Source organism: Camelus bactrianus, chromosome 20 (genome assembly GCF_048773025.1).
Source record: "Camelus bactrianus isolate YW-2024 breed Bactrian camel chromosome 20, ASM4877302v1, whole genome shotgun sequence".
Classification (NCBI taxonomy): Eukaryota; Metazoa; Chordata; class Mammalia; order Artiodactyla; family Camelidae; genus Camelus; species Camelus bactrianus.
In genome coordinates this window covers 4,307,562-4,334,270 of record NC_133558.1, presented here as the reverse complement: position 1 = coordinate 4,334,270, position 26,709 = coordinate 4,307,562, and the positions used below count along the sequence as shown (strand labels likewise).

Below are 26,709 nucleotides of genomic sequence, written 5' to 3'. Positions count from 1 at the left end.
GTAGATGTTATTGTTGGAAGTAGATGTCATCATTGTTATTTTAGAGATGAGGAAACCATACTAGGGATCTAGGATCCAGGGCCAGCTCTATCTGACTTCAAAATTCAGTCTTTCTTCTCTTTCACACTTACTTTATTTACTATAATTTACAGATTGCAGGTTCTTCCAAAGGAATACAGAATTCTGCAGATACTCCTGAGATGTCAGTCAAGCACCAAAAGGAAGTCGCAGTGGAGGGCAGAGAGAGTTCAGAGATTGTCTCATGTTGGTCTCCGATGGGCATTTCTTGGAGTGGTGGGGCATCTCGGGAGGGCTGCATGACACCCAACACAGAGCAAAGCTTGGAAAGCCCATGGCCTCTGGAAGAGGACATGGCTTTAAATGAAGTCCTGAGGAAATTAAAACATACTAACAGAGAACAGCAGACTCTGATCCAAGACCTGCAGCGTAGTAACATGTATTTAGAGAAGAAGGTTGAAGAACTGCAGATGAAGACTACTAAACAGCAGGTGTCCGTGGACATCATGAATAAGCTAAAGGAGAATGTCGAGGAATTAATTGAAGACAAATACAGAGTGATGCTAGAGAAGAATGATACGGAGAAGACACTGCGGAATGTGCATGAGGTTTTAGTTGACACGCAACAACGTCTTCAGGAGTCCAGGAATGAAAAGGAAACCCTACAGCGAGAGCTTAAGAAGATCAAGAGCAATTATGTCAGTCTACAGGAAAGGTACATGACTGAAATGCAACAGAAGAAGCAAGCTGCAAGTCAGTGCTTAATGATGGACAGAGCCTTGAGCAAGAAAGAAGAAGAGGTCGAGAGGCTGCAGCAACTCAAAGGAGAGTTGGAAGAGGCCTCCACTTCCGCTCTGGGCTTGTTGAAAAGGGAGCAGGAGACGCGAGAACAAGAGCTCCTGTCTCTACAGGAGGAGTTCCAGAAGCGTGAAAAGGAAAACCTGGACGAGAGACGGAAGCTGAAATCTAGGCTTGAGAAACTGGTTGCTCAAGTTCAAAATCTGCAGTTCACTTCTGACAATGAAAAGGCCAAGAATACAAAACTTCAGCAGCAGATCGATGAAGTGAAAAATGAGAACGCGAAACTTCAGCAGCAGGTTGCAAGGAGCGAGGAGCAAAAGTACGTCCCTAAATCTGAGACAGTGCAGCTAAAGGAGCGCTTAGAGGAAGTGATGGAGTCAGACATGGGGAAGGTATCGTCACAAATTCAGAATCTCGTGCAGAATTTCGGGAGTTTCTAATAGTCTGCTGATGCCTATTGCGGCACAGCACGTACACAATTGTGTTTACAGAGAGAATTGTTAACAACAAAAAGAGAATGGAAAATGCACCACAGGTTTGGCGAAGGTTCTTTGGTTCGTGGGTACCCACATTAAAGAACAGTCATTTCTGGCCTCTTGTAATTATTTTGATAGAGGTGAAAATTAATGTGGGAATTTTGTGGATACCTATGACCAACTATCTGTAGCATCCTTTGGGAAAGGATTTTCTAGGTGGGGATCTCAATCTTTTCATTTCATGTCTGCCTGTTCAACAGTAAAATTCAGTAATACAATGGAGTATTTGGTTTACAAGGTAAAACAAACCTATATTTTATCACACAGTAATTTTGTAAAGTGATAAACATTTTATTGAGAGATGATTGATACACAACATAATAGTTTCAGCTATACAACATAAAGGTTCAATATTTGCATGTATTGCAAAATGATCACCAAAACATATCTAGTTACCATTCATTAAAAACAACATGAGAGCCTCGTATCAATGTGTTTTCTTTTCCCTTAGGAAGGGGAGGCACTGGGGATTGAACCCAGGACCCTGTGCATGCCAAGTATGTGCTCTACCACTGAGCTAGCACTGAGTTATACTCCCCTGGCCCCCAAGAGAGGCTGTAATTTTGTATTTGCAGTTCAAACGGCTTTTTTTGGCAGACAACCTGGAAGCACGTCCCAGCAGCAACAATTTTCACAAGCCAGAGCACATCTGTTCTATTCCAGTTTTGTTGGCCTGCCTCAGCATATTTATAGTACAATTATTAACTCTGGCTACTTAGAAAAAAGGCTAGTCTGGACTAGAAAAATGTGTAAGTTTATTTTTATATTTCTTACAATAACTGGAACTGAGCTGATATGTAGCCTTGAAGATGTCCTTGATGGACTCTCTTATGGATCTGTTATCCTTATAAGTATTGTTTGCAAGTAAATGATTCTATTTTTAATGATTCTTGGGAAATATTGTTCTTTTATGTTTAAGAAAATTCTGTGTCATTTTTTCTCTGAAAAGAAAGAAGGATTATCCAAGCCAGTGTGGGTCTCAAACTTTAGCATTCATCAGCATGATGATGAATTCATCAGCTGTGGAAACGCAGACTGCTGGGGCCCACCCTGGATTTCTGACTCAGCACAAGTGCGGTGAGGCCTGAGGACGTGTGTATCCAACACGATCCTGGGCCTCACTTGTGCTCCTGGTCCAGGGATCACACTTTGAGAACAACAAAGCCAAGCAAACATGACCTTAAGTTTAGCTGCTCAGCCAGATTATGGCAAATTTTGAATTAGTTAACTGAGTGAATTAGTGTAGCTATACAGAATTTTATCCAATATATAATCTTCTTGAACTTCCTTTTTTAAGAAGCTGGACAGTTCTTTGTTTTATCTTGACTCACCAATTTCTTTACTCTGCTTTTAGTCTTACTTTGCATTAACTTTAGGTCCATTTTCTCAAAAGGTGTTCTGGGAGTGTCTGTGAGTTCCAAGGCATTTTCATAGCAATATGAAGACATTATTGCCTTTTTCACTCATTCTTTCACAAGTGTACAGTGGAGTTTTCCAGAAACCGTGTGACATGCAATGGTGTAATTGCTTTCATGGCTGATGGCATGTGGGAAGCACTTAAGAGTACCCAGCTGTCTCCTGTGAAGCCGACATTTAGAATATTTGCAAAAAGTGTAAACACTGCCACCCTTTTCACTAATTTTTATTTTGGAAAGTGTAATTTTTTATTAAAGTGTTTTGTATATTGGCACTTAGTTAGATTTATTGTTACCTAAATGAATTAGTAAACAAATAATTTTGTTCTCAGTTGTAATTTCTAATACAATAAATATTGATAGATATAACACGTAAACAAAAGGTTTTGGGGATTCTCAATCATTTTTAAAAGGCATCCTGAGAATCAAAAAGTTTGAGACCCACTGCCCCGAGTTTTTAAGAGTGGTCTTTTATTCAACCTTCTACCTAAAAAGTAATCCAGATTCTTTGTCTTTATTGTGACAAACCTGAACTGTGTACATGTAGGATGCAAAGATGATACATTCTGATTTGTTCCTGACTCACTCACCTTGTGAAGGAGAGAGCCTGAATCCCCCAGATATGAAAAGAATGTCTCCGCTGACCTCCAAAATTCACAGTCTTCTGGCTCTGATAGTAGGACTTCTCACATGCCAGGTAATTTTTTTAAATCATATTTTGTATTAGGGGTGGGGGAAGAAATTCCGAGGTTGGATAATTAAGTTATGGAAGAAAAAAATAGAAGACAAAATACAGACCGTTAAACCAACCATTCAGGCTTCGTTTCCTCCTCCTGCTTCTTTCTGTTTGTCTTTCTTCAATGCCTAATTCCCACCAACCTACAGTGAGATAATATAATAAAATTAAAAAAAAAAAAAGACATCAGGAAAAACCCTTCATTTAGTGCTTGCTACATTTCAGGAAAGCTCCGAGCAATGGTCTTGTGCTCCAGGGCAGTCTCCTCATGATTAATCAATGCTTGTTCACAGGAATGAGCAGTTTACTGGATCTAAAATACAGCTTCAAAAAAAATGAAGTAAAATAAAATACAGCTTCGGGGCACAGGGAGGGCTGTGCAGAGCTGTGTACATTAGTAGAATGAAAAATGAAGTTAGTGTCAGCTGAGTTCCAATCCCGGCTTCACCACTGCCTGGCTGTGTGACCTGGCCAAGCACGTTTTCCTCTCTCAGCCTTAGTTTTCCCCTGTCTCCATGGAGGTTGCTGTTCTTTCTCAGTCTTCTTTGCTGGTTGCTTCTTCCCTACCAGACTTCTCAGTGAGGGAGTCAGTCATCAGCCCTCCTCTTAGTAGGTATTATCCCAGGCCAAACCAATATGTTTGCTTAAGCCTTCAGGATCAGAGACTCGATGAGTATGTCATATGCCCTCTTCTTAATGGAAAGTAAGGCCTTAATAGGCACTCAGCAAATATTTGCTGACTTCCCATCCTGTCCTTGGAGGCGTGTAAGGTTACTCGGCTTTTCATGGGTTCTCTCATTCAATCCTCGCACCATTCTTTACCTTATCAGGCTTTTTTTTTTTTTTTTTTTTTTTAAACATGGAAAAACAAACTGAGGCTTAGAATGGTTGAGTTTCTGGTCCAAAGTCTCACATACGGTTAGGGGGCCGAACTCAGATACAAATCCAGGTAGTCTGACTCTAACGCGTGTGCTTTTGACCCTTAGGTTATATTGGCACAAGTATCTACATTGTGGGTACCATTGAAATATTGGTATTTCACTGAAATATCGGAGTTTCGGTATTATGGAGGATGTCTGATTGTTCTGGTGTCAGGTATAACAGTTTGTCTAAAGTTAGGATTTGTAAACTGACTAGGAGATGGAGGTATGAGAGTGTAAGCATGTACAGTTATTACAGATGACTGTAAACTTCCCAGCGATTATACTAATTTGTCCCAATAACAATTTATGGACAAGTATGAATCCATATGATTTCTTTCCTCATTAACCCTGTGTTAGATGTCTCATGATGAGTAATTGAAGAATTGAGTTCAATACTATTTTACCTCCTTTGGTTTAGCCACTTATTTTGGAAGGGAGATTTATTTTGTTTCTGTTTTTCCCTTCTTCCTTTTAGCTTTACTGAAAACTTTTTAATATAGCTTCTCAAAATGTTACCCCTAGGACATCACCAGTCCCGATGCTGAACATTTCAAAGAGACTGAGAAAGTTAGTGATATAATGCTACAAAAATTGAAGACTTTTCATCTAAAAAAGAATAATTTAGATAAAGAGGTACTGTATTTATTTTTCATTCTAAAAATTAAATCATGTTTAGTGAAAAAAAAGTCAAAAGGGTAATATACAAGTATAGACTCCTAAAATTTGGATTTTTTAAAAAGAATTACTTTGGGGGACAAGATTTGGGGCCCTCACTAAGGAGATAGACTGTTCAACATTTGACTTGTTTTAGAACGTAAGTATGTATTAGAAAATCTCATTCAGCTACCAAAAAATTAGTATGATTGTTTTTTCACTTTTGTATGGAACTACTGATTGCTGAAGAATAGTGTATTTTGACATTCCTATAGTGATTACAAACTTTATCACTTGGGATAATGGATCCATTGAAAAGAAATTTTATTTCTCAACTGGGATCAAGGGTGAGGGAAGAGGCTCTCGGGATGTCTTCAGTTTTTCTTTTCTTGGTGTAGTGGTACAGAGATTGAGAGATAAAATTTACAAGTGTGTTAAATAGGGAAGGTGATAACAAGGTGTGGATGTGTACCATTTTTAATCAGAAGGAATGTAGAAGTGACGAATTTATCTGGCTAAACAAATAAAAACACATTCAAATCTAGGATCCAAATTCAGTACTATACTGTCAGGGAATGACTTCTCTGAACTGAGGTGGATAGAAAATTTGTTGCAGAAAATTCCAGAAAGTCTCTGTCTCCTAGCCAACCTGTAGAGAAAAGGATCAAAGAATAAACAGACATGCAGAGAAACTACTGACCTCCACTTCCTAAGCCAGCCTTCAGAAATAAGCCCATCTGAGGGTTCGAGCAGGGTGTGACAAAAATACAACTTCAAATATTTATGTTCTCTTGGTAAATTTCTATGTAATTACTGAAATATTGGCAGATGAAATGATACTACGTCTGTGATTTGGTTTAGTGAAGGGAGTTGAAGGGAGGAGGAAGTGGTTGGGGTATTAATGATATAAGATTGACCATTAACTGTTAATAGTTGAAGCCGGATGATAGTTACATGGGGGTTCATTAAAGTTTTTTCTCTCTATTGAAAATTGTTCACAGTTAAAAAAAAAATTCTGGGCAGCACACTTCAGCCTCCCTGACACTTGGACAGGTTAGAATATTGAGGATTAAGATTTGTTATTACATAGAACAAATGGGAAATGATTATAAATTGCATCTAGAAAAAGTTGGCTAATTTTTTCTCTTTAAAGAAGAATTTTAATAGCCCGACTGTAGAAACAATTGAATATTAGGATAAGCTCTCCGGAGAGCCCAAGCCCACCCTCAGGTTTGGTGATTTGCTGGACCCACGGGACTCCGCGCCCAGATGCTCTCACAGCTGTGGTGTGTTATTACCACGAGGGCATCCAGAGCAAAATCAGCAGAGGGAAAAGGCACCTGGGGCCGAGTCCCGAGGAACTGGAGTCAAGCTTCCAAGAGTCCTTTCCCAGTGGAGTCACACAGAAAGCACTTGCTTCCCCAGCAGTGAGTTGTGGCAGCAGGTGTGGCTGTTCCCAGGGAAGCTCATTAGAGACTGAGTGTCCAGCGTTTTTATTGGAGTCTTGTCACCGGCACCCTCTGCCCGCCCTGTACCAATGGGTCAGACCCTCCGGAAGGAAAGAGGTGTTCAGCATAAACCACATCCTTTGTACAGATAGGTTAGGCGCAGTGAGCCTTCATACCCGGAAATGATGGAGACCCTCCCACAGTCCACATTCCTAGATGCCAGTCGGGGGGAAGTCCAGCGAGCAGGCCTCTCAGGACGGCAGGCTCAGGTCTGCTGTGTGGACTCTCGGATGCACAAGAGCTTTAAAAACCATACGTCTTTTGGAGACCAGGGATTGGACTGTGCAGGACTTGGTGATCTTACAAATGTTATGGAATGTAGTTTTATTTCCTCTCCTCTGAAATATAAAAATTTTTTTCCCTTAGCTACTGAAACATAAAGACAGAATCACAACTTTCAGAGAGTTAATTGCCAATGAAAAATCATTTCAAGATCAGGTTACTGAGGTGAGTTTAACATTCCCTATGTACTGTCTTTAACACACAAAAATACCGTTTTAGGTAGTTATGTTCTTCTGGTGAGCAAATTTGTTGAAATCGTTCTGGCTCAGAGTTCTTCATGTCTATTACTGAAACTGCTGAAGCCCTCTTTGTTAAACTGATAGAGTAGTCACTGTCCAGTGTTCCAGGGCGTGTGAAGGTACGGAAGTGAGCGCAGGTATGTTTCATCTCAGGTTACAGACTTTGATTCAAATGAAACCAAGAATGTCAGAGACATACCTGTCCTACTGGGAGCCAAACTGGATCAGTATCACAACCTAAACGAAGAGCTTGATTTCTTGGTAAGAAGCACCTTTTGCTGCTTTTGATAAAAATAAGATATTCCTTAACCATTACATAGAAGATACCCTTTAACCACTGCTGTGGAATAGCTGAAGATTAAAAACTGAAATCCTATCCTAGAACAGACCGCTCCACCATAGCTCTCTATGTGGCACATAAGACAGTTCCCAATTTAATATTTTGGTAGCCTTTCAAGTTGGAAGTTTGTTAACTTGTAAAGAAATACTCAGGAGGAAACATTTTACATGGTATATACTTATTTTTATCCTCATGTTCATCTCCTGCAGTCATAAAAGTAAGCTCTGGCATGCTGCTCCCTCCCTGAACTACCATCTGTTTGATTCCCAGTGGTCTGTATTTCCTGCCCGATTAAGTCAAGCGCATATAAAGTCACTTTACTAGCCCTCAGTTTCTCTTCCTTTATTCAGATCTGCTTACTTTTGGTGGAGACTGTGAGTGGGTTCAGGGGTCCTAGCATCCAGCTCTGAAGCAGTACAGCACCTCTGAGACATCAAGGCAAAGACACCACGTTAAAGGACTTTCATTAATACTAGTCCAATAACCATGTTCAAGGTTATCTCGTAGTATCTTACTTTACAAAAAAAAATGTTGCCACCACTCTATCCTTTAAATTATTACATAAATATTACTTCGTATATTAAAAAGTTCCATTTGGTATACTTTCATGAAAATGATTTTTTGACTTTTTCAGTGATTTGATTTTAATAGACTCTGTCTTTAAAATCTTTTCTACTTTAAAATATATTTTTAAAATTTTTAAATAATGTGCTCTTAATGAAAAGACAAGTCATGGGCTGGGAGAAAATATTTGCAAATCCCAGTTCTGATGGGATTTGTATCTAGAGTATGTAAAGAATCCTCAAAAACAAATAACCAAATTATACAAATGGGCAAAGAGACTTTAACAGACACTTCACTAAGAAGTATATGGGTGGCAAAAAAGCACATGGAAAGATGCTCAGCACCATTAAGATGCAAATTAAAACCATAGTGAATATTGCTACACACATATTAGAACATCTGTTAAAAAGACGGACCGTACCAAGGACTGGCAAGGATGTGGAGCAACTGCAACTCTCTCACACTGCTGGTAGGAATGCAAAATGGAAAACATCTTGGCAGTTTCTTAAAAAGTTAAACGTGCACCTGCCATCATTCTACTCCTACGTATTCTACGTATTACCCAAGAGAAATGAAAGCCTGTGTTCATACAAAGACTTGTATTTGAAGATTCCTCACTGCTTAATTTATAATAGCCAAAAGCTGAAAGCAATTCAAATGTCTATCATGAGATAAATGGATAAACAAATTTTGGTACATCTGACAGTGAAATACTACTCAGCAGTGAAAAGGGGATGAATTACTGATACACATGCAACTCAGAGTAATTATGCTGAGTGAAAAGAGCCAGACAAGAGTAAATACTGTTTGGTTCTGTTACGTAAAACTAGAAAATACAGACTAATCAGTAGGGACAGAAAACAGACACGTGTTGCTTGGGGCTGACATAGAGTATGGGAGTCAGGGAAGGACAGACAGATAGGAGGGAAGGAGAACTCAGAGGCAAGAGGAAGCTGTGGTGGGGGTGGGGGGTGAAATGTTAATTACCCTGATTGTGGTGATGGTTTCATAGTTGTACAAAACTTACCAAAACGTATCAAACTCTACCCTTTAAAAATGTATAAAAACATATCAAACTGTACACTTTATAAATATCTGGGGTTTATTGTATGACAGTTATGCTCTTAAAGTGGTTAAACTCTACATTTGTTAGCAGAAACTTAAAATTGGGTTATTTTTCTCTGTAATCCCCAAAACTGGCTTTTACAGAGCTATTCCTTTGTCTCTAAAATAAATATTAAGGACTCTTCTGTTCTTCTTTCTTTAATCTGAGGTTAGCAAATTTTTTAAAAAGTATCAATCTGAGGACTTAAAAGGGTTATTACTTAGATCTCGAAAGCCAATAAAGAAGTTCGAAATGTGCCTGTGAGAAAGAACGTCTGTGAGAAAGAACGGAAGTGAGTAGGAGTTCCGTGTTGCTGCAGGAATGTCATGAGGTACGTGGAGCTGAGCGTGGAGCTCCACCCTCCAGGATGCAGTGGGAGACTCAAAGGGATGGGATAGGATAAGCCCGATGCTGGTGGCCGATAAGTATGGATTTTAGCCTTTTCCACTTCTAGACATACCCTTTTAAACATCTTTTAAATTCTCTTCACCTTGGATCCGTTAAATTAAAGTAATGTCTGTACTCACCCCTACCTCAAATAATGTATGTAGTCAGAGGAGTCGGATCCCTTGATTTGCTGTTGTCCCCATTAATACATTTATATAAAGAGAGAGAACATGAAAGCTGCTGTTTCTGCAGCAAATTTGTTTTGCCATTGCTTCCTCTGGGGTTTCACACTTCAGACATGTAAGTATGTATAAATAAGTATATTTGAATAAATATTAGAAGTTTGATGGCCACTCTTAACATTGTTATTTAATGGGAACATTTCTGTCCCTTTTCCTCTAAAGTTGCTCAGTGAATCCCCTTTCCTGATAATTAATCCTAGATGTAACTTTTAGAAATACAGTTTTTAAAGTTTCTATTTTTTTTTTTTTTGCAAATAAAAATTGGACCATAAGTCAGAGTGTGACATACGTTGAGCTGAACCTTTAAAAAAAAAAGAACGCTCATTTATGCAGGTGAGACTGTTTATCAAACCTGAAAATGCATCACCCAGCACAACATCAGGGCTTTACTTCGGATAAAATCAAATGTCTATCCATTTGTTATGCATGGAAAGACAGTGGTGAAGATTTGGGGCTAATGAATAGATGTATTCACTAACAGGAGTTTAATTATTTGCAAAGCTGTCTCATACTATTAAATTGGAGAAAAGCTGAACCATGATTTTAATTTCTGCTTACCTGATCGAAGTACAGTCTAACTAGGACCTGGCTCATAGCATCTCTTGAGTCACCTGTGGTACATAGCAGCTTAAGGGAATGTTGGAATACAGCTCCGCTCACTATTCTCATCTGTTCTTAGCATCCATATGTGGTTTTCACGGCAGTTTCTGGGTAAGTATTTTTACCGCTGTTTCTCCATAGATAGCAAAATTGGGACATCTTCTAGAGTCGAAAAAAGACCACTGCAACAGACTCATTGAAGAAAATGACAAGTATCAAAGACATTTAGGCAACTTAATAAATAAGGTACAGATTTTCTTCCAGAAATTTTTGTCCTTTTAAAACTATGTCAAATATTAAAGCAATAGACTTTTGGTGCTAAAAAGGATCTGAGGGATGGTGTGACACAATTACATTATTTCCTTTCACTTCATAATGACTTTCCATAGCCTTTTAGCTGAAAGCTAGCACAGAACGTTGTGTGTATCTTTCTTTGTGCTGTCAGCAATTTCAGCTCCAAATACTGCAATTTCATTTTGAGGGTCATTCTAAATCTTGCCAAGGTGGTGTTCTAGTTTACTTTTTAGAAACTGCGTAAACTTTAACCGAGTGGACTGTAACCCTGAGTTGATACATACACCACTTGAATGTATCACAGTTGACTGGCTACTGTTACCCATCTTTTGACACTTCACTTTTTCTGTGTGATGAACAGGCACCTTACAATTCTACTTGTACTCATATTCCTGATTTCAAAATATAAGGAAGATGCTCTGCCTATTGTAAAACTTTCTGCAGTGGGAATCATATAACTGAGCTTCAACTTGTACAGATTTTTAAAAAGCAAAAAAATAAACAGGTATTCTAGAATTTATCACAGAATAATTGTTTTAGCTATTTTTTCAAGGTTACATCATATGAAGAAATTATCGAATGTGCTGACCAAAGGCTCGTGATATCCCACTCCCAGATTGCGCGGTAAGTTGAAAAAGATTAATTTTTAATTTTGTAAACATCTGCTGATATTTCACTCTGGCTTGCTAAGTTCACTTTTTTTGACTCCTAGAAAGAGGAAAATGTGCTATTTTCTAAGTCAGGACCATTTTTACTTGGAATTCCCATATGAATTTTAAAATCAGCTTGTGAATTTCTGTTTTAAAACCTGCTGGGGTTTCGACTGGGGTTGCGCTGAATCCACTCCCACGCGGAGATCCGGCCGCCTGTTGGCCTGGCATCTTCACTCCACTAGAGGGCGCTGCTTTGCTCGTCTGGCTTGGGTTGGTGGTGCCTCAGACGGAGGACGCCGCTTCCTCCGTGGTAAATACACGACTGCGTTTACTTGGACTTAGGCTGTATTTTTGAGCTCTGAGCTCTAAACGCAGGAATAATGTGTGTAAATATATTCCACTGGTGCTTTGTGGCACACTTGGAAAAACTTCTCATTTTCCCTCCTTGGGTATCCTCATCTTCCAATGTTTAGGCCTTTCTTTTCAACTCCAGAAATACAAAAGATTTATTCCATGCGGTTTCTCTGACTATATGGCATGATAGCCTTAAAGGGCCTGTTTGGTTTTTTATTTTAATAAAAATTTTTATTAAATTGTCACGTACATAAAGTATACTAATTTTAAGTATTTAGATGAACCATAACTTTTTTCCATTTAAAAAAATTTTTTATTGAAGCATAACACAGACGTGAAAAGTACACCAATCTAACATATACAATGAATTTTCTTATTGTGAGAAATTGAATATAATTCTCTAACCATAACTTCTTTTTAATTGAATATAATCAATTTCAGTGCATCAATTCTGGCGTACAGCATAATGTCCCAGGCATGTGTGTGCTGACCAAAACACACACACATACATATATTAGTTTTCATATTCTTTTTCATTAAAGGTTATTACAAGATATTGAATATAGTTCCCTGTGCTGTCCAAAAGAAATTTGTTTTTTTTAATCTATTTTTATATATAATGGTTAACCTTTGCAAATCTCGAATTCCCAAATTTACCCTTTCCCACCGCCTTTCCTCTGGTAACTATAAAATTGTTTACTATGTCTACAAGTCTGTTTCTGTTTTGTAGATGAGTTCATTAGTGTCCAAAGGGCCTGTTTAACATTGTTATCTCTTCCCGGGTTAGACAGCTTCTCCTCTTCAACCTTTGAAAACAAAAGCCCAACAATCCCTGGGCACTAAGGCAGAGAGGTCAACACGACAGCCTGCAGGTGACATCCTGAGGCAGATGTGCTTTGTTTGGTCCATGTGCTATTCAAAATGTTTTTGAATTATTGCCAAAATTTAAAAAGGGTGATTTTCTGTAAAAATGTAGCTTTCCATCTCCCCTTTGAAAATAAGATCTGACATCCTTGCTACATACAGCATTCCCGCATGGCAACATTTGGCAAGAGGTGAAAAGCAGTTTCTTCCTCTAGGCAGTACATGCCCCCTGGTTTGTCTGAATCCGCAGTTGTCTGGCTGAGTCTTGTCACATACTTGCCTGACTCTCCCACAAGCATTTGAGGTTATGCCCCCGCAGTAGAATTTCCTGTCCTCTAAGGGTCTGTTTACCCTCTCTTGCAGTCTAAATAATGCCCCCCACCATATCCAGATCCTAGTGCCAAAATCTGTGAATGTTTCCTTTCCATGGCAAAAGAGATTGTGTGGATGTGATTAAATTAAGGGTCTTGAGATGAAGAAATCATCCTGGGTTATTCTTGGGGGCCCTAAATGCACTCATAGTTGTCCTTATAAGACGGAGGCAGAGAGGGATGTGATGACAGAAGAAGGCAGTTTGATCGTGGAAGCAGGGTTGGAAAAGGTGGTCCAGTGAGGGCCCGAGAGCCAAGAAGTGAGTGCAGCCTCTGGAAGATGGAAAAAACAAGACAGAGGACGGCTCCTCTTCCAGAGCCTGCGGGTGGGGGGGGGGGGCACGTCCTCGCCGACAGCTGGGTTCAGCCCAGTGAAGCTGCTTTCAGACGGACGTCTGGCCCCAGCACTGTGGGAGAGCACACGTGTGTGGTTTGAAGCCACCGCCTTTATGGTGATTTGTCACAGTAGCCGCGGGACACTACACGCCCTCCCTGGATGGCAAGGGAGTTTGGGAGGAGACTGTCTTCAGTGACTTTGGCCTCCTAGGGGCAACGGGGGAACCCACCAGGATCTCTGTTGCTATGAGTCTGAAAAACAGTAGCTCTCTGGCAGCCCACCTGAGAGCTGGAGTCCTTCCTGTAACAGTATTGATTACTTTCCCACGTTAAAGCAGTTCACAGCTCGGGGGCGGGGGGCGTGTTTTGAACGTGTTACCCTCAGGAACGCGTTACTCGCACAGAGCACTCAGTTTTCTACTCACTCTGGAAGCGAGTGGAAAATCATCCAGGTGTCACTTCGTAGGTTTACTGCTTCCTCCTTGCCTTCTTCACCACTGCACCCTCTAAAGGGAAAGTAAGTCATTTGAGCTGCTGGGGGAGAATTCCAGGTGCCCACCAGGTGAGGTGGGTGGACGGTGCTAGACCACCGTCAGATTTACCTACACAAATCCTCCAGTGACTCTAGCAAAATGTTTGTTTAGAAAAGTCAGTTTTAGTCATAAGTTTCAATTGTTTCTTCTTTCAGTTTAGAAGAGAGAAATAAACATTTGGAAGACTTAATTAGAAGGCCCAGAGAGAAAGCCAGAAGACCAAGGTAAATTCTTTCTTTTTCTAAACAATAATGTCTTTAACTTTAGTGCATATGTGTAATACTGTTACACATTTTTAAAAAAACCTTTTTTTATCCCAATTTATGATAAACAAGATAAATTATATAAAAGTGCTTGGTATTTTGCCTAGATAAAATAGTTGCTTTAAAAATGTTTTTTTTGGGGGGGGGGACCTAAACTGGGAAGCCAGGCTCCCTGCCCTCATGGAACTTACCATCACTTCTGAGAAAGATACTATGAAAATTATGAGCTAAGATTTTGCCTACAGTAGAACAGCTTACCCTGATGTAGATACACAGCAGACCAGATTTTATGACCAGACTTTCTTACACTAATGTTAAATCTTATAATCCATTATTTTAGAAGACTCTCAACTCTCAGTGTTTCATGATACAAGGAATATGGACAAACCCTATGGGGTTGATTAAGACCATAGCAGGATGTTAAAACGGGGTTCTTCCTGGCTTAGTTCCTAAGATGCTAATAGAACGTTTACTGAACGTTCCCATGATGAGTGAGTCTGCCTGCTATGCAGAGGTCCTGGGGGAAATTTCAAAGACCTTTTGTCATGACTCATATCCCTTGGCCAGATCCAGGATACAGAATATTCAGAGAGAAGGGAAGGTTGCAGAAGAGATTTCCTTGACTCTGTCATGTTGTAAGCTCCCCCCAGGTCATCCTGCCTCTGTTACCTAAAGCCTGGTGCAGGGCCTCTGGGAGATCACCTAAAGAGCTTTGAAATGTGCTTCCTTAAAGTGGGGACACAGAGGGTCAGTGACGGGGAAAACGAGAGCCAGACACGAGGCAGCATGACAGAGGGCTGGGTTAAGGGGGCCTCTTCCCCCCGAGCTTGTCATCAGGACGAAGAATGTATGTGACAGTCTCTTAAGAACCAGGCAGGTGAGATCTGAGTTATCCTGGGCTATTCCCAAGGCTGGCTGGAGGCATGCCGGCAGCTGGAGGTGGGAAGGGTGTTCCTGCATGCTTAGGGGCTGATGAAGCAGTATCCGGTGAGCACCAGGACAGAGATGCGTCAGTCTGGGCCGAGGGAACTGTAGGACAGAGCCCCCAGCAGTGGCAAGCTCTGGAGAGGAAGAACCAGCCAAGCTGTGAAGCCACGCAGCCAAGTGAGAAGGTCTCATCGCCTGGCTTCTCCTCCCTCCTTCCGCAAAGTGGGGAGGTGCTGGGTGAAGAGAGTGCAGAAACTAACCTTCACGCACAGCTGGTGCCCACGCCCACGAGCCTTAGCTTGGAGAGAGGGGTGAGGAGTTCCGCTCCAGAGTGAAGACGAAGGCGTCCGTTGTATTTAAGACTGGACGTGCTGCTTACTGCACTGAGCTGTGCTTGAGCGTCAGTGAGGGCCGGCTGTCACCTTAGAGTGAGCAAAGAAATCACTGGGCCTGCAGCATATTTGGCCAACGGCAAAGGGGACAGGCTCCCCTGAGTGAAAAGAGTCTGAAGTGGAAGTGGGAGGCAGGCGCGAAAGTGGCATTTGGATCGCGTCACGGGTCACGTCGGTTCCTCATGCCGTTTGCAGATACACCTGTGTTCCCCGAATTCAGACGCCCTTAGCAGCTTTATGGTAGTATTTGCAAAGTGACAGGCGAACTGTGATTTTCACCGTAACATGGAAGACTATATGATCTGATGGTCTGGAATGTTACAAAGGAGCAGTAATTGCTCATTTAAACTGAATATGAATCTTCTTTGCGTTGCTGACACTGTGGAATATTTTTTTCCAGGATTATTTTAAAATAAGAAATTTTGCATATAAATTCACACATTTCCCTAGTTTAGACAGTTGTTTGCTTATACTTGGCCTCTCTCCATGGCATATTTGAGGCCCATTGGTACAGATTTAGACTGGCCATGAAGCAAGTGTGTGAGATGGAGCAGAACTCTCAAGGCCCTTTCTAGCTGATGAGGCCGTTTCTTAGAAAACTTAAGACGTACATCAGCCTTCAGCCCCCACCATCCATGAAGCCTCCCGTGGACCGACTGACCTCAGTGAATTCAACACGTGAATACGCGTTAGACCACCTCTGCATCGTCTCAAAGCTGCGGTGCTGCTTTGGACAATTGTCTTCAGTAGTGGAAATAGTGGGAAATGGAGAGAAAAAGTGATAAAGTGACTTGACAGTCTCAGATGTCTTATTTTGGCCTCTAGTTCTTCATCACTTTCAAGGAAGTTTGTTGGGTTTTCAAGTCATAACCAGAATCTGATCCTAAGTAAATCTATGAGAATGTTAAAACAGAACGAGACTGTAGCTCAGTGTCTTTATGTCGTTGCAGCAAGAACGATCCGCGTATTGTACCTTACCGAAAAGCTTTGTCTTAGTCTTTTCTGGTCTCATCGTTCTGTCCTAAATCACAGTTTCTTTTTGAAAAGTGAGGGAAAGCACGTGTTACAGAACAGCATCCTTTGCTCACTGTGTTCGCTGTTCTGGTCCTCACCACCACCGCTCCTTTTCATTTGTTTATTTTACATTATTCTCTTTCTGTTTCCTACAGACGAAGAAGTCATCAGAAGTCCATGACCGTGGTAGGTCATACTGATGATCATTATAAAGAATGCTACATTTCCATGTAATTTGACAGTTGCACACGATTAAATACGAGTTCCTAAAGTTACCTTCCAGTGATGTTCAGCTGAGCTTTCCCCTCTGTCCTCAGATGAGGGCCTCCTTGGTCCTGGACTTGGAAGCCCCTCCTTCCAGTGGTGGTGGTTCCCTGGGCTTCATGCCCACGGCCACTGCTTCACGTCAAGCCCTCGTCCTTTCACCTGGCCTGTTACGGTCGTCTCCTCACTCGTATTTCTGCCTCTAGTTTTGCCCCCCTCCCTCCATCCTCCACAGAGTAGACAGTGATCTTTTAGAAGCAAAATATGATATATCCCTTCCCTACGTGAAACCCTTAAGTGCCCAGTTACAGTCAGGATCGAGTCTAGCTCCTCAGCGTGGCGTGAAGGCCCTCTGTGATCCAGCCCTTGCCTTCGTATCCCACCTTCTCATCCACTGCTTCCTCCTCCTCATCATGCACACCAACTGTACCGAACCGCCTGCAGTGTCCTGACCACGCTCTGTCACCTTTATGCCTCTGTCTGGCCCATGCAGCGTCCCCGACCTGGAATGCGCCCTCCCCACTCCTTTTCTCCCTACAACCTCAGTTCCCACCTCGCAAACCCCTGCCAGCTCCAGTTCTGGCTCCTCTACGAAGCCTTTCCCGCCCTGTCCCCCAGGAACTGGCTTGTTCCTCCCAGGTGCCCACACTGTACCCTTTGATCAAATAGCACCTATCTCACTTCCTTCCTGTTCTCTGCTCGCATGTCCCCCGGCTTGACAAGAAGTCTTTTAGCGCAGGAATTGTCTCATATTCACGTTGGTACTCCCAAGCACCTGTCCCATAATAGGCACTAAATAGGAGTTGACATTAGGCAGACTCGGGAGCCCCGCCCAACGCTGTACTTGGTGGAGTAACTGCCAGCAGAAAGCACAGCTGTGCCGCCCTGCCCACCCAGGCCACGGGTGTGTGTTCATGAGTAGCGGGGCCTCTTTGTGACCAAGCTTTGCGGGAGAGGGTGCAATCAAGGGACATGTTTCTGTGTGCCCCAATGAGACCCCACTGTTGTAATAGCTGAGTTATAAGGAACCTTAATCCTGCCAGCTGGCAACCAAACCAAGAAGATAAAACTCAGCCAGCCTTGTTCCTTGTCATATTCCTTAATGGGAAAAGGTTGAAACAAACAAAAATATTAATTAAAATATAGTACTGGTATTATCTGTGGAGTTAGTCTGTCTGCAGGTTTTCCTTGTATCCCTTTTCCATATGTAGTCAAGAACTAGCTGTTTAGGGAATAAGAATTCTGTATGTAACCAAGAATCAGCTCTTCTGTCCCTGGTGTCTTTCCTGAAAACTTAAGAAACATTTTCTCCTTTCATTTTTAGATGCCAGATATTTTAGAAGGAAAGAGAAATGACTTAGATTAAACAGGACTGAAGATTAACAATCACTTTTGTCAACCACTCCAGGAGCAGTCATTACTAAGTATAGTACCCAGATCAGTCCATAGAAACGATACATTGAAATCTATATAAATGGTAAAATTTCACATTCCAAAACAAAAGTGACGACTTTTTTTCTAATTTCTTCTTGCGAACAAACATATTCTACTTTAATGTAAATAGGTGAACATAGTGGCTTCTTTTCCAAGGACCTGCCTGTTTTCACTCTCGCAGAACACTACTCCTGAACCACCAGGCCTTCTAGGGGCTACCTGAAGCTAGCTCTGTATTGTTTCTCTCTCTTTCTGGGCCGGCAAGCTCTTCCTATTACTAACCAAATTTTGCAAGACACTTAACACTGAAATCCTTTGGAATTAAAACCCAGGTGAAAGGAGAGGACTGATCTTTCAAGACCTCGCCCTTATAATTTCCACCTTAACGTAGTTTCAAGGAGTTAGTTCTGAATTTAAACAAAGGAACTAGAGACAGCTGATTTTTTTTTGTGAGCTATATCAGAAAAATAAAGTGTACATAAAATACATATTATCCTTTTGATAAATCACGGAGCCAGGATGGAGGTCTCATTATTGAATCAAAATATACCTTGAATGGAAGGGAAGAAATTATTTTATTTCACTGAAATTAGTTTTGCACATAAATTAGTCAGGTAAGTACAAGAGGGAAGTACATGAATAATCTCTATCTGGCCCTGAAGGAAGTGTTGAATAAATAAAAGTTGTTTGTTGAAGAATCTAAAGACAGGTCTTATATGTTTTTTGAAGCAGAAAATTTGTTAATTTCTCAAATTCAAAAAGTTGCAATACAATTTAAGACAAACATGAGAAAGGCACAGTGAGTTGCAGCTGTAACAGTGTTTCATTTGAGAAAATTAATCACTGCAAGCTTTGGAAATGATTCAAGTTGTTTTTTTTTTTTTTTTAATGCATTCTAATTTTTTTCTACTGTTTGCTTTTGTTGGTGGTGGTGGCTTTTCTTTTTTTTTTTTTTTTTTGATGATTCAAGTTTTAAAAAGAGACATTATTATTAGTTTCATGGAACCCTCTAGGGAAAATTAAGATATGATAGGAGAAAGACAAATATTATGATAAAAGTGGCTAACTCAGCATCAGAATCTGCACACGACTGTGGTGAACCCCTTGGAATGGGAGGGTTAACATGGTTGTCTACAAGCAGGGCTGTGTGCTAAGTGCTGCCTTGGACATTTATGATCTTTCACCTGCGGGCTGTCTCACAGGGAGTGTGCCTCCTTTGGCATGTGGCTCAGGGATGCAGAGTCTAAGCCAGTCCTCCTTTCAGTAAATATTTAGTGACTTTCAATAACCCACGTGACAGCCTCTTTGTTAGATGCTGAGGATAAAGTGAAAGACCAGGCAGGGATCGCCAAGGGCCACGTAATCTACTGGGGGAGGTGCATCCGTGACTCCCTTCTAGGTGGTGTGGGTCTAACTGTCCCAGCTGATCTGGAGGCACAGACGAGATGGCCCTGGACTATGTGAGAAAACCTCAGGGCGGAGTTCACAGAAATGCTGACACCTGAGCCAGATCCTCGTCACTGACTGGATGGATGTTCCCCAGGTGCACAGAAGAGGGAAGCTCTGCTCACTCACAGCGTGGAGGCCCGAGGTACCTGTGATACTCTCCAAACCACAAGTAAAATGTAAAACCGACGTTGCTCATGTGGAAGGAGGTGCAGATGATCAGGAACAGTGGTACATGCCGTGCTCAGAAGTGTGAACTTATCCTCATGAGAAGCAAGCTCTGAAGGATTTTAAGCAGAGGAGTGAGTGGTCAGTTACGTGTTTTGAAAGATCCTCCTAATAGTGCTGTAAAGGATAGGGTGATGGTGAGTGATGCCAGAATCAGAGGCACCGGATGAGATGCTCCTCCAGTGCTCCACGCTAGAAAAACCTATCCCGGAACTGAAGTAGTGCCGGTGGAAATAAAGAGGGAGACACGAATGCAAAGTGATTTAAAAGGTGAAATGAAAAGGATTTGGTGATTCGCTATGGTAGTGGAAGGGGAGGAGTCTAGGGAGCCTGGCTGGGGTCGGGGTTGTGGTGGTCTTCACAGAGGTGGGGAAAACGGGAGGGAAGGTGGGGTGAGCGCAAGGTTGCCGTGAAACATCCGGGGACGTATTCAATAAGCAGTTAAAGACAGGCTGAGAAGGATCCCGTGGTCAGGGGGGACTGAAGACAACGGGCGAGGAGGGGAGCAGGGATCACTGATGAACAGTGGTCTCGAAGGCGGAAGGAGGGGCACAGCCCTGGTCAGGGCAGCTCCGAGCTGTGCCGTGGGGCGTGGAGGAGGCTGGAGGGAGGCCGAGGTCGGAAGTAGCTGCAGCCTCTGCCCTCACAGAGCAGAGCTCTCGCTGCAGGGCAGGACGGTGAGGTGCAATTTCCTCTCCTCCTCACCACTTCTGTATTTTCATCCACTCTCTTCTCCTCCCCTGTGTTCCTTGTTTCCTTAATTCTGACCCATTGCATCTTCTTGAGGACTTGTTCCGTCAATCATTTTCACTCTCACACCTTTAGTTTATAACTCTTCATGGAATTCTTACCCTCGCCTTTAAAAATATCCTTCCTGCAGCCCTCTTTTCCTCTAAAGCTATCACATCTTATCTTAATCAAGTAGGCTGTCTGGACTCTTAGTGTTTCTGATAAATTTTTTTCCATATAGCCAGTCTCACTAGGCTGCCCTCATTTTTAGAGGCTGTGTGATATTTCATTGTATGTATCTGAAATAATGCATTGAATTACATTTTATGGGCAGGGACTCCAGTTCTTACTCTGTAGTCCAGAACTCACTGCCTTACGTGCTTGGGCCGCAAATTACGAGTGTGCCTTTGCCCACACTGTCTCCGTGTCCTAGAACTAACTGAACTCCCTTCTCCACCTCCACCACCCAGTTCCTCCTGGTTAAAATGTGTATCTCTCAAGGCCTAATTGAAATGTCACCCTCATCCTTATTTGAAGGTAATAACCTATCTCCTCTACTCTGTGACTTTCTAATGACTCTTAGCACATCCCTTCCTAAATTATAGCTCCTGGGAGACCATCAGCCACAGCAAAAAGAGCACACAACGTGGAATCGTAAGATTTAGGTTCAAGACTCCTCCATACTAGCTGTTGTGAGAACTGAGTTAATCGCCACAGCATTTTAAGAATTATAGGACTGTGTTAATATCAGTGTCAAAATGTAAATATTCCATACATCGTGTCTGTGGTTAAAAGATTATAACATTTGCCTGTATAAATATAACTCTTGGTACAAGTGAGTGAGAGGTAAGTTGTGAAACTGGGTAAGGATCTTCCTGTATTTAGCAAGACCAAGCCTGCAAGAGAACAATTAGAATGTGATTTTAAGAAATTCTAGTGGGGAGGGAAATAGCTCAGTGGTGGAGCACATGCTTAGCATGCATACATGAGGTCCTGAGCTCAATCTCCAGTACTTCTGTTTAAAAAATTAATTTTTAAAAATTCTAGTGAACAGCACGTAGTGAAAATCCAACAGTTTGGCAGCATGGCTGGGAATCTTACAGGGCCAAGGCCAAAGACGACGCTGCAAGTAGGGGATCTTCAAGTTTCCACAGCACAGCTGCTCCGCTGCTGCCTTGCGTCTCAGTTTGGGTTAGAGGATTTGAACATCCCTAATCCAAGAGCTTTGGTGCTGGAAGAAGAGTGTTTAGGAAAAACTTAGTTTTTTTTCCTCCTGTGTTTCCCCTTTACGCTCACTTTCCTACCACGTTCACAAAACCTCTAACACTAGTTGTGCGGTGGGTTTTCCCCCACCAAGCAATTCTCTGCGACACCAGCTGGGGGTCCCACAATTTAACCCAGTGTGGACACATCTACCTGGAAGTAGCATCAGATCCCACAGGTTAAGGGCTCAGTCCCCCAAGACTGCTCCCACCCCACTTCAGATGCCAACCTAAGTCCAAGTTGGCACCTCTTGGTGCCAGCACAGATCAGCTCTAAGTCAGGCGTTCCTATGACCCCTTCCTCCAATTCCATTAATATGCTAGAGAGGCTCACAAAACTCAGGAAAACACTCAGTTTAACAGTTTATTAAAGGATACAGATGAACATCTGTATCTCAAGATAGAGATACATAAGCTGAGGTCTGGGAGGGTCCTAAGCTTCTGTCCCCATGGAGTTGGGGTACATCACCCTTCCAGGACTTGGATGTGTTCACCAACCTGGAAGCTCCCTGAATCCTGTACTTTTGGGATTTCTACAGAGGCTTCCTCCTGTTGGCATGATTAATTATTAACTCCACTTCCAGCCTCTCTCCCCTGTCTGGAGAATGGAGGGTGGGGCTGAAAATCCTCAGCTTCTGATCATGGTTTCTGGTGACCAGCCCCTATCCATGAGCCCACCCAGAGGTTCCCCACCCACCACCCACCGTTAGAACAAAAGAGACCCCTAGGGTTCTCATCTCTTGGGAATTTACAAGGGTTTCAGGAGTTCTGTGCTAGAGACCAGGGTTGGGGGACAGATAAAAATGTACATTTTTTTCTATTATCTCACAAATAGGTCTAAAAACTACAGTACACAAGTATACGAGGAGTTACTACAACTAATAATTAGACCTTTTAAACATACGCTTCCCTTTATTGAAGGATGATTTACATACTATAATATTCACCTATTGTAAGTGTACAACTCAATGATTTTTAGTAAATTTATAAAGTCATGCAGCTATCATCCAACCTAGGTTTAGAATATTTCCATCCCCCTCCCCCACAGTGTTTCCTCTCACCTGTTTGCAGTCAGTCACTGCTTCCCCCACCCCGCCCTCTCCCGGGTTCTGGTCTGTCTGGTTTTCAGGGAACATGCAAGAGGAGGGTCAGTAGGACAAACCGCGATCAGCCGCTGCGTCTGAGCAGGAGGTGCTGCGGCTACTATTTGGTTATGGTTCAGGATTTCCCCATCATCTACTATCCCATTTTTGCAGGGGCCAGCTGGCAAATTCAATTGGAATTTGACAGAGACCACCACCCCTCGGAGAGCAGTGCACATCTCTGCCATTCCCCTGGGATGTGGTTATGTTTTTAATTTACTGCCTTGGCTCGGGAGGGGAGTGGTGGTGGCACTTTCAGAGGCTTCCACTTGGCCTTTCATCCTCTTAATGCTCTTACTAGGAGCGGAGGTGAGGGTTCTTTCAGCCACCAAGTGTGACCATCCCATCTGTACTGTCAGGGACCAGGTATGGGTGTGTCTGGTAACCCGAAGGACCCACTGCTAGTGGGACCTGGGCAAGGACACTGTTCATCTGGCTTCTGTGTACTCCCACCCAAAAGGGGGCCATGTTGGCACATCGGGTCTTGGACATAATAGGAGTTCTGACCTTCTGCGCAACAGTCCTCCAGGGTCCAGGTGTTCCCCTTTCTGCAATGCAGGATTCCTGTGAGTAAACGCCCACAGGTCCCTCTGAGGAAGGATGGGGTGCTCGCTACTGCACAGCCATCATGGTGTTCCAGGCTCCATGTCATGGCAGCCCGGCTCCTCCCCAGTTACTGGGTTCTAGGATTGAGAACAGGAGAGGAGAGCATGACTTTGTATTGGGGTCACTATCCTCAGCTTCCTGATGTTTCTTGATTTCTAAATTGTACAAGTTAAGCAATAACTGGAACACCCACATATCTTATGAACATTGCCATGGCTTTCGACACAGCACCCCTCCTGCCTGCTCCCCATCACCCATCTCCTGTTCTAACTTTGCAGCTTGTGGTGATAGTTGCTCCCACCTTGTTTCTGATGGTTAATGGTGTCACCTCCATTCTCACTGCTCTCAGCCCAGTTCTGTAACGGTCTATAGGGGACCACTGGTCCTCTCAGCGAGGCTGGAGCCTTTCTCACTGGTGCATTCCCTGTCACTCTGGTATGTGGAGTTCCCCCAACCCTCTCACAGAATGTAGGCTGGTGAGGTTTCCAGTCCTCCGTGGCATATCCATTCTAACAGGCCTACACGTCAGGCCAGGTGGAGGAGAAGGCAGCGGGGGGAGGAAAACCAGGCTAGGATGGTGGCCCTTGAGCCTTGAGAAACAGGTGTTATAGAAGGGGGTTGAGGGAGGCTCAGATGAAGACTTGAGACGGAGGTGTGTTAGTGCAGCGGGGGTGGGGGAATAAAAGCCCAGGGGAACAGGCGGAGGAGAAACTTGAGAGGTGACTGGTGATGTTTTACTGTGTCCGAGGCAGAGAAACGAGGCTGTTGCTGAGGGGGACAGCGGCCACGAGAGAATTTTGGTTTTTAAGATGGGCATTATTATAGTTTATTCGTATGTGGACGGAAGCCAGGAATTGGAGAGGTTGAAATTTGTGATACGGTAGAGAAGAGGGGGCTGTTTTCAGAATCAGATGGTGTGAGCAGAAGATGAGACCAAACGAAAAATGGTGGGCGACCTTTGATGGGCCCGTAAACATTTTTTTGTTGGAATAGAGGGGAGGGCAGAGAGGGCACAGACGGGGGAAAGTGTGGGTTCTGGTGCTGAGTGATCAGGTGGTTGTAACTTTGTTCTTTTTCAGGAAATACGAGCTGGGCAGAGGTCCGGGTGGGGGGTGAGAGCTTATTTTCTGTTTCTTTTCCCCCCATAACTCATCCATTACACAAGGATCACAAAAGAATTTTTTTCTTTCAGAAGTAAAGTATGGTACAAAAATACCTAATTCACTTTTTAGCCCTTGCTAGGTGAAAACACATCTTTGCTTGCATATAATCAACATAACTTTTTTTTTTTTGGCTTGGTAGTTTTTCATCTGGTACTAGGTCTACAATTGAATTTAGGTTGCGAATTTATGGAGGAAAGATATCACTTGTAACAATACAACAAATTCAACAAACGTTTTTTGAATTATCACTGGTGGCAGGCACTGTGCTGTAACACTGACTAAAGTCACCAAGATCCCTGGCCTCAAGATGAGACAGACAGGGGCTGTTATAAACTACAGATTGTGTCAGAAGATTCAAAATGCTATGAAAAAAAGAGGAGAGTAGAAATCTGGCGTGCGAGGGAGTGTCTGCGGGGCTGTAATTTTAAACTGGGAGTGAGGGTGAGCCTCACTGAGGAGGTGACAGCTGAGCAAAGGTTTAAGGACATGAGGAAGTTCCTTAGCTACCTGGTTACCTGGGGGGATAATACATCGAAACAGAAACTGGGGCTTAATAGACCCATTTGTTAATGATGCTGAGCATCCGCAGCATATTCTGGTGTGGGGAGCAGTAGCAAATTAAACAGAAGGACATGTTTCTCAAAAAACCTGTCAGGCATCAGGAACCCAGAGCAGGTCTGATCTGAAACTCACGAAAAGGACAGTGCCTCAAAGTTGGGGAGGGAGATTCTTCCTCTGCCAGTAGAGAACTCAGCAAGGTTCAGCCACATCAAAGTGGTGTCGGCAGTCCTGATGGCTTTGGCACAGCGTGGCGGCTTTGGTAGCCGTGTGCAGGTGGGAGGCCTCAGCACAGTGGGGGGCTGCTTCCTCAGGGAGTGCCTCCACTTCTCCCAGGTGCCTTAGCTGCTGCAGCGGTGGTGGCACTGGTGGCACTGGTGGAGCAGAGCCAAGCTGGTCGAGACCAGCACTGTCAGGCAGTGACATTAGCAGACAGAATTAGACAGTGCCAGCAGCAATCGCAAGCTGCATTTCCAGGAGCCCCAGGGCAAGGAGGCCTTGAGCAGAGCCAGTGCAGGAGGAGAGCAGCAGGTGTCCTAGGCCAGGGGAACACAGAGTCTGGAGTCAGACTGCCAGGTTCAAACCCTGCACCTGCCATTGAGTAGCTTTTAAGCTTGGGTAAGTTACCACACTTTCTATGTCTTGGTTTTCTTTTCAGTAAATAATATCCAACATTAAAGGATTTTCAGAGATTAAGTGACAGGGGTTGGCAGTAGTAAGCACACAAGTGTTAGCTTATTTGTTTCATCATCCACATGACATCTCACGCTGGTCCAGTCCAACGGTCACTGGAATTCACGTTGTAATTGCATGACACACCGGATTATTGGTAGTGACCCAAAGTCCAACTAGATGAAAAGGAAACTGAAGGAAACAGTCCAGCCATTGCTGCCCCCACTATGTATTTCCAAAATGCTTACTCTATTCCAGCCACTGTTCTAGGTGACTTACAATTCTGAAACTGTCAGATCAGAATTTAAAAACTGTCCCTATTTAACTGTGCGTGAGGGTGTCTGCAGAGAGAGGACCGGATTTTCCACTGTGTACTTTTTAATGCTTCTTGTTCAAAAAAAAAATTATATATTCCAGTTTTTTACATTGAAATATAGTTGGTTTACAATTTTGTATTCGATTCTGGTATACAGCAAAGTAATTCAGTTATACATACATATACTCTTTTTCAGATTCTTTTCCATTAGGCTATTACAGGATATTGAATATAGTTCCATGTGCTATAGAGTAGGTCCTTGTTGCTTATCTATTTTATATATAGTAATGTGTGTCTGTTAATCCCAAACTCCTAATTTATCCTTCCTCCCCTCCCCCCTTTAGTAACAAGAGTTTGTTTCCTATGTCTGTTTTTGTTTAGTAAATAAATTCATTTGTATCATTTTTTTAGATTGTATGTATAAATGATATCGTATTTGTCTTTCTCTGACTTACTTAATATGATCATCTCTAGGTCCATCCATGCTGCTGCAAATGGCATTATTTCACTTTTTTTCCCAAAACATATTTTTGCTCTC

At 42.6% G+C, this 26,709-nt stretch overlaps 1 protein-coding gene across 9 annotated transcripts in view; it reads left to right on the top strand.

Moving 5' to 3' along the window:
- CAGE1 (cancer antigen 1) overlaps nt 1–26,581 on the top strand; it is a 41,291-nt gene extending 14,710 nt beyond the window's left edge. The window contains exons 3-13 of one of the 9 annotated variants that reach the window (XR_012500932.1): nt 153–1,211; nt 3,318–3,467; nt 4,952–5,062; nt 6,958–7,038; nt 7,266–7,373; nt 10,492–10,596; nt 11,198–11,268; nt 13,911–13,979; nt 16,507–16,537; nt 19,593–19,993; nt 21,058–26,581. Coding sequence is in view for 7 of the 9 variants with exons in the window: in XM_045509616.2 (XP_045365572.2) it covers nt 153–1,211; nt 3,318–3,467; nt 4,952–5,062; nt 6,958–7,038; nt 7,266–7,373; nt 10,492–10,596; nt 11,198–11,268; nt 13,911–13,979; nt 16,507–16,537; nt 19,593–19,751 (1,944 nt within the window). In the remaining 2 variants the exon portion in view is untranslated. The other 8 variants (XM_045509616.2, XM_074348063.1, XM_045509618.2 and 5 more) reach the window with 8 other exon arrangements.
- The last annotated feature ends 128 nt before the right edge of the window (nt 26,582–26,709 follow it).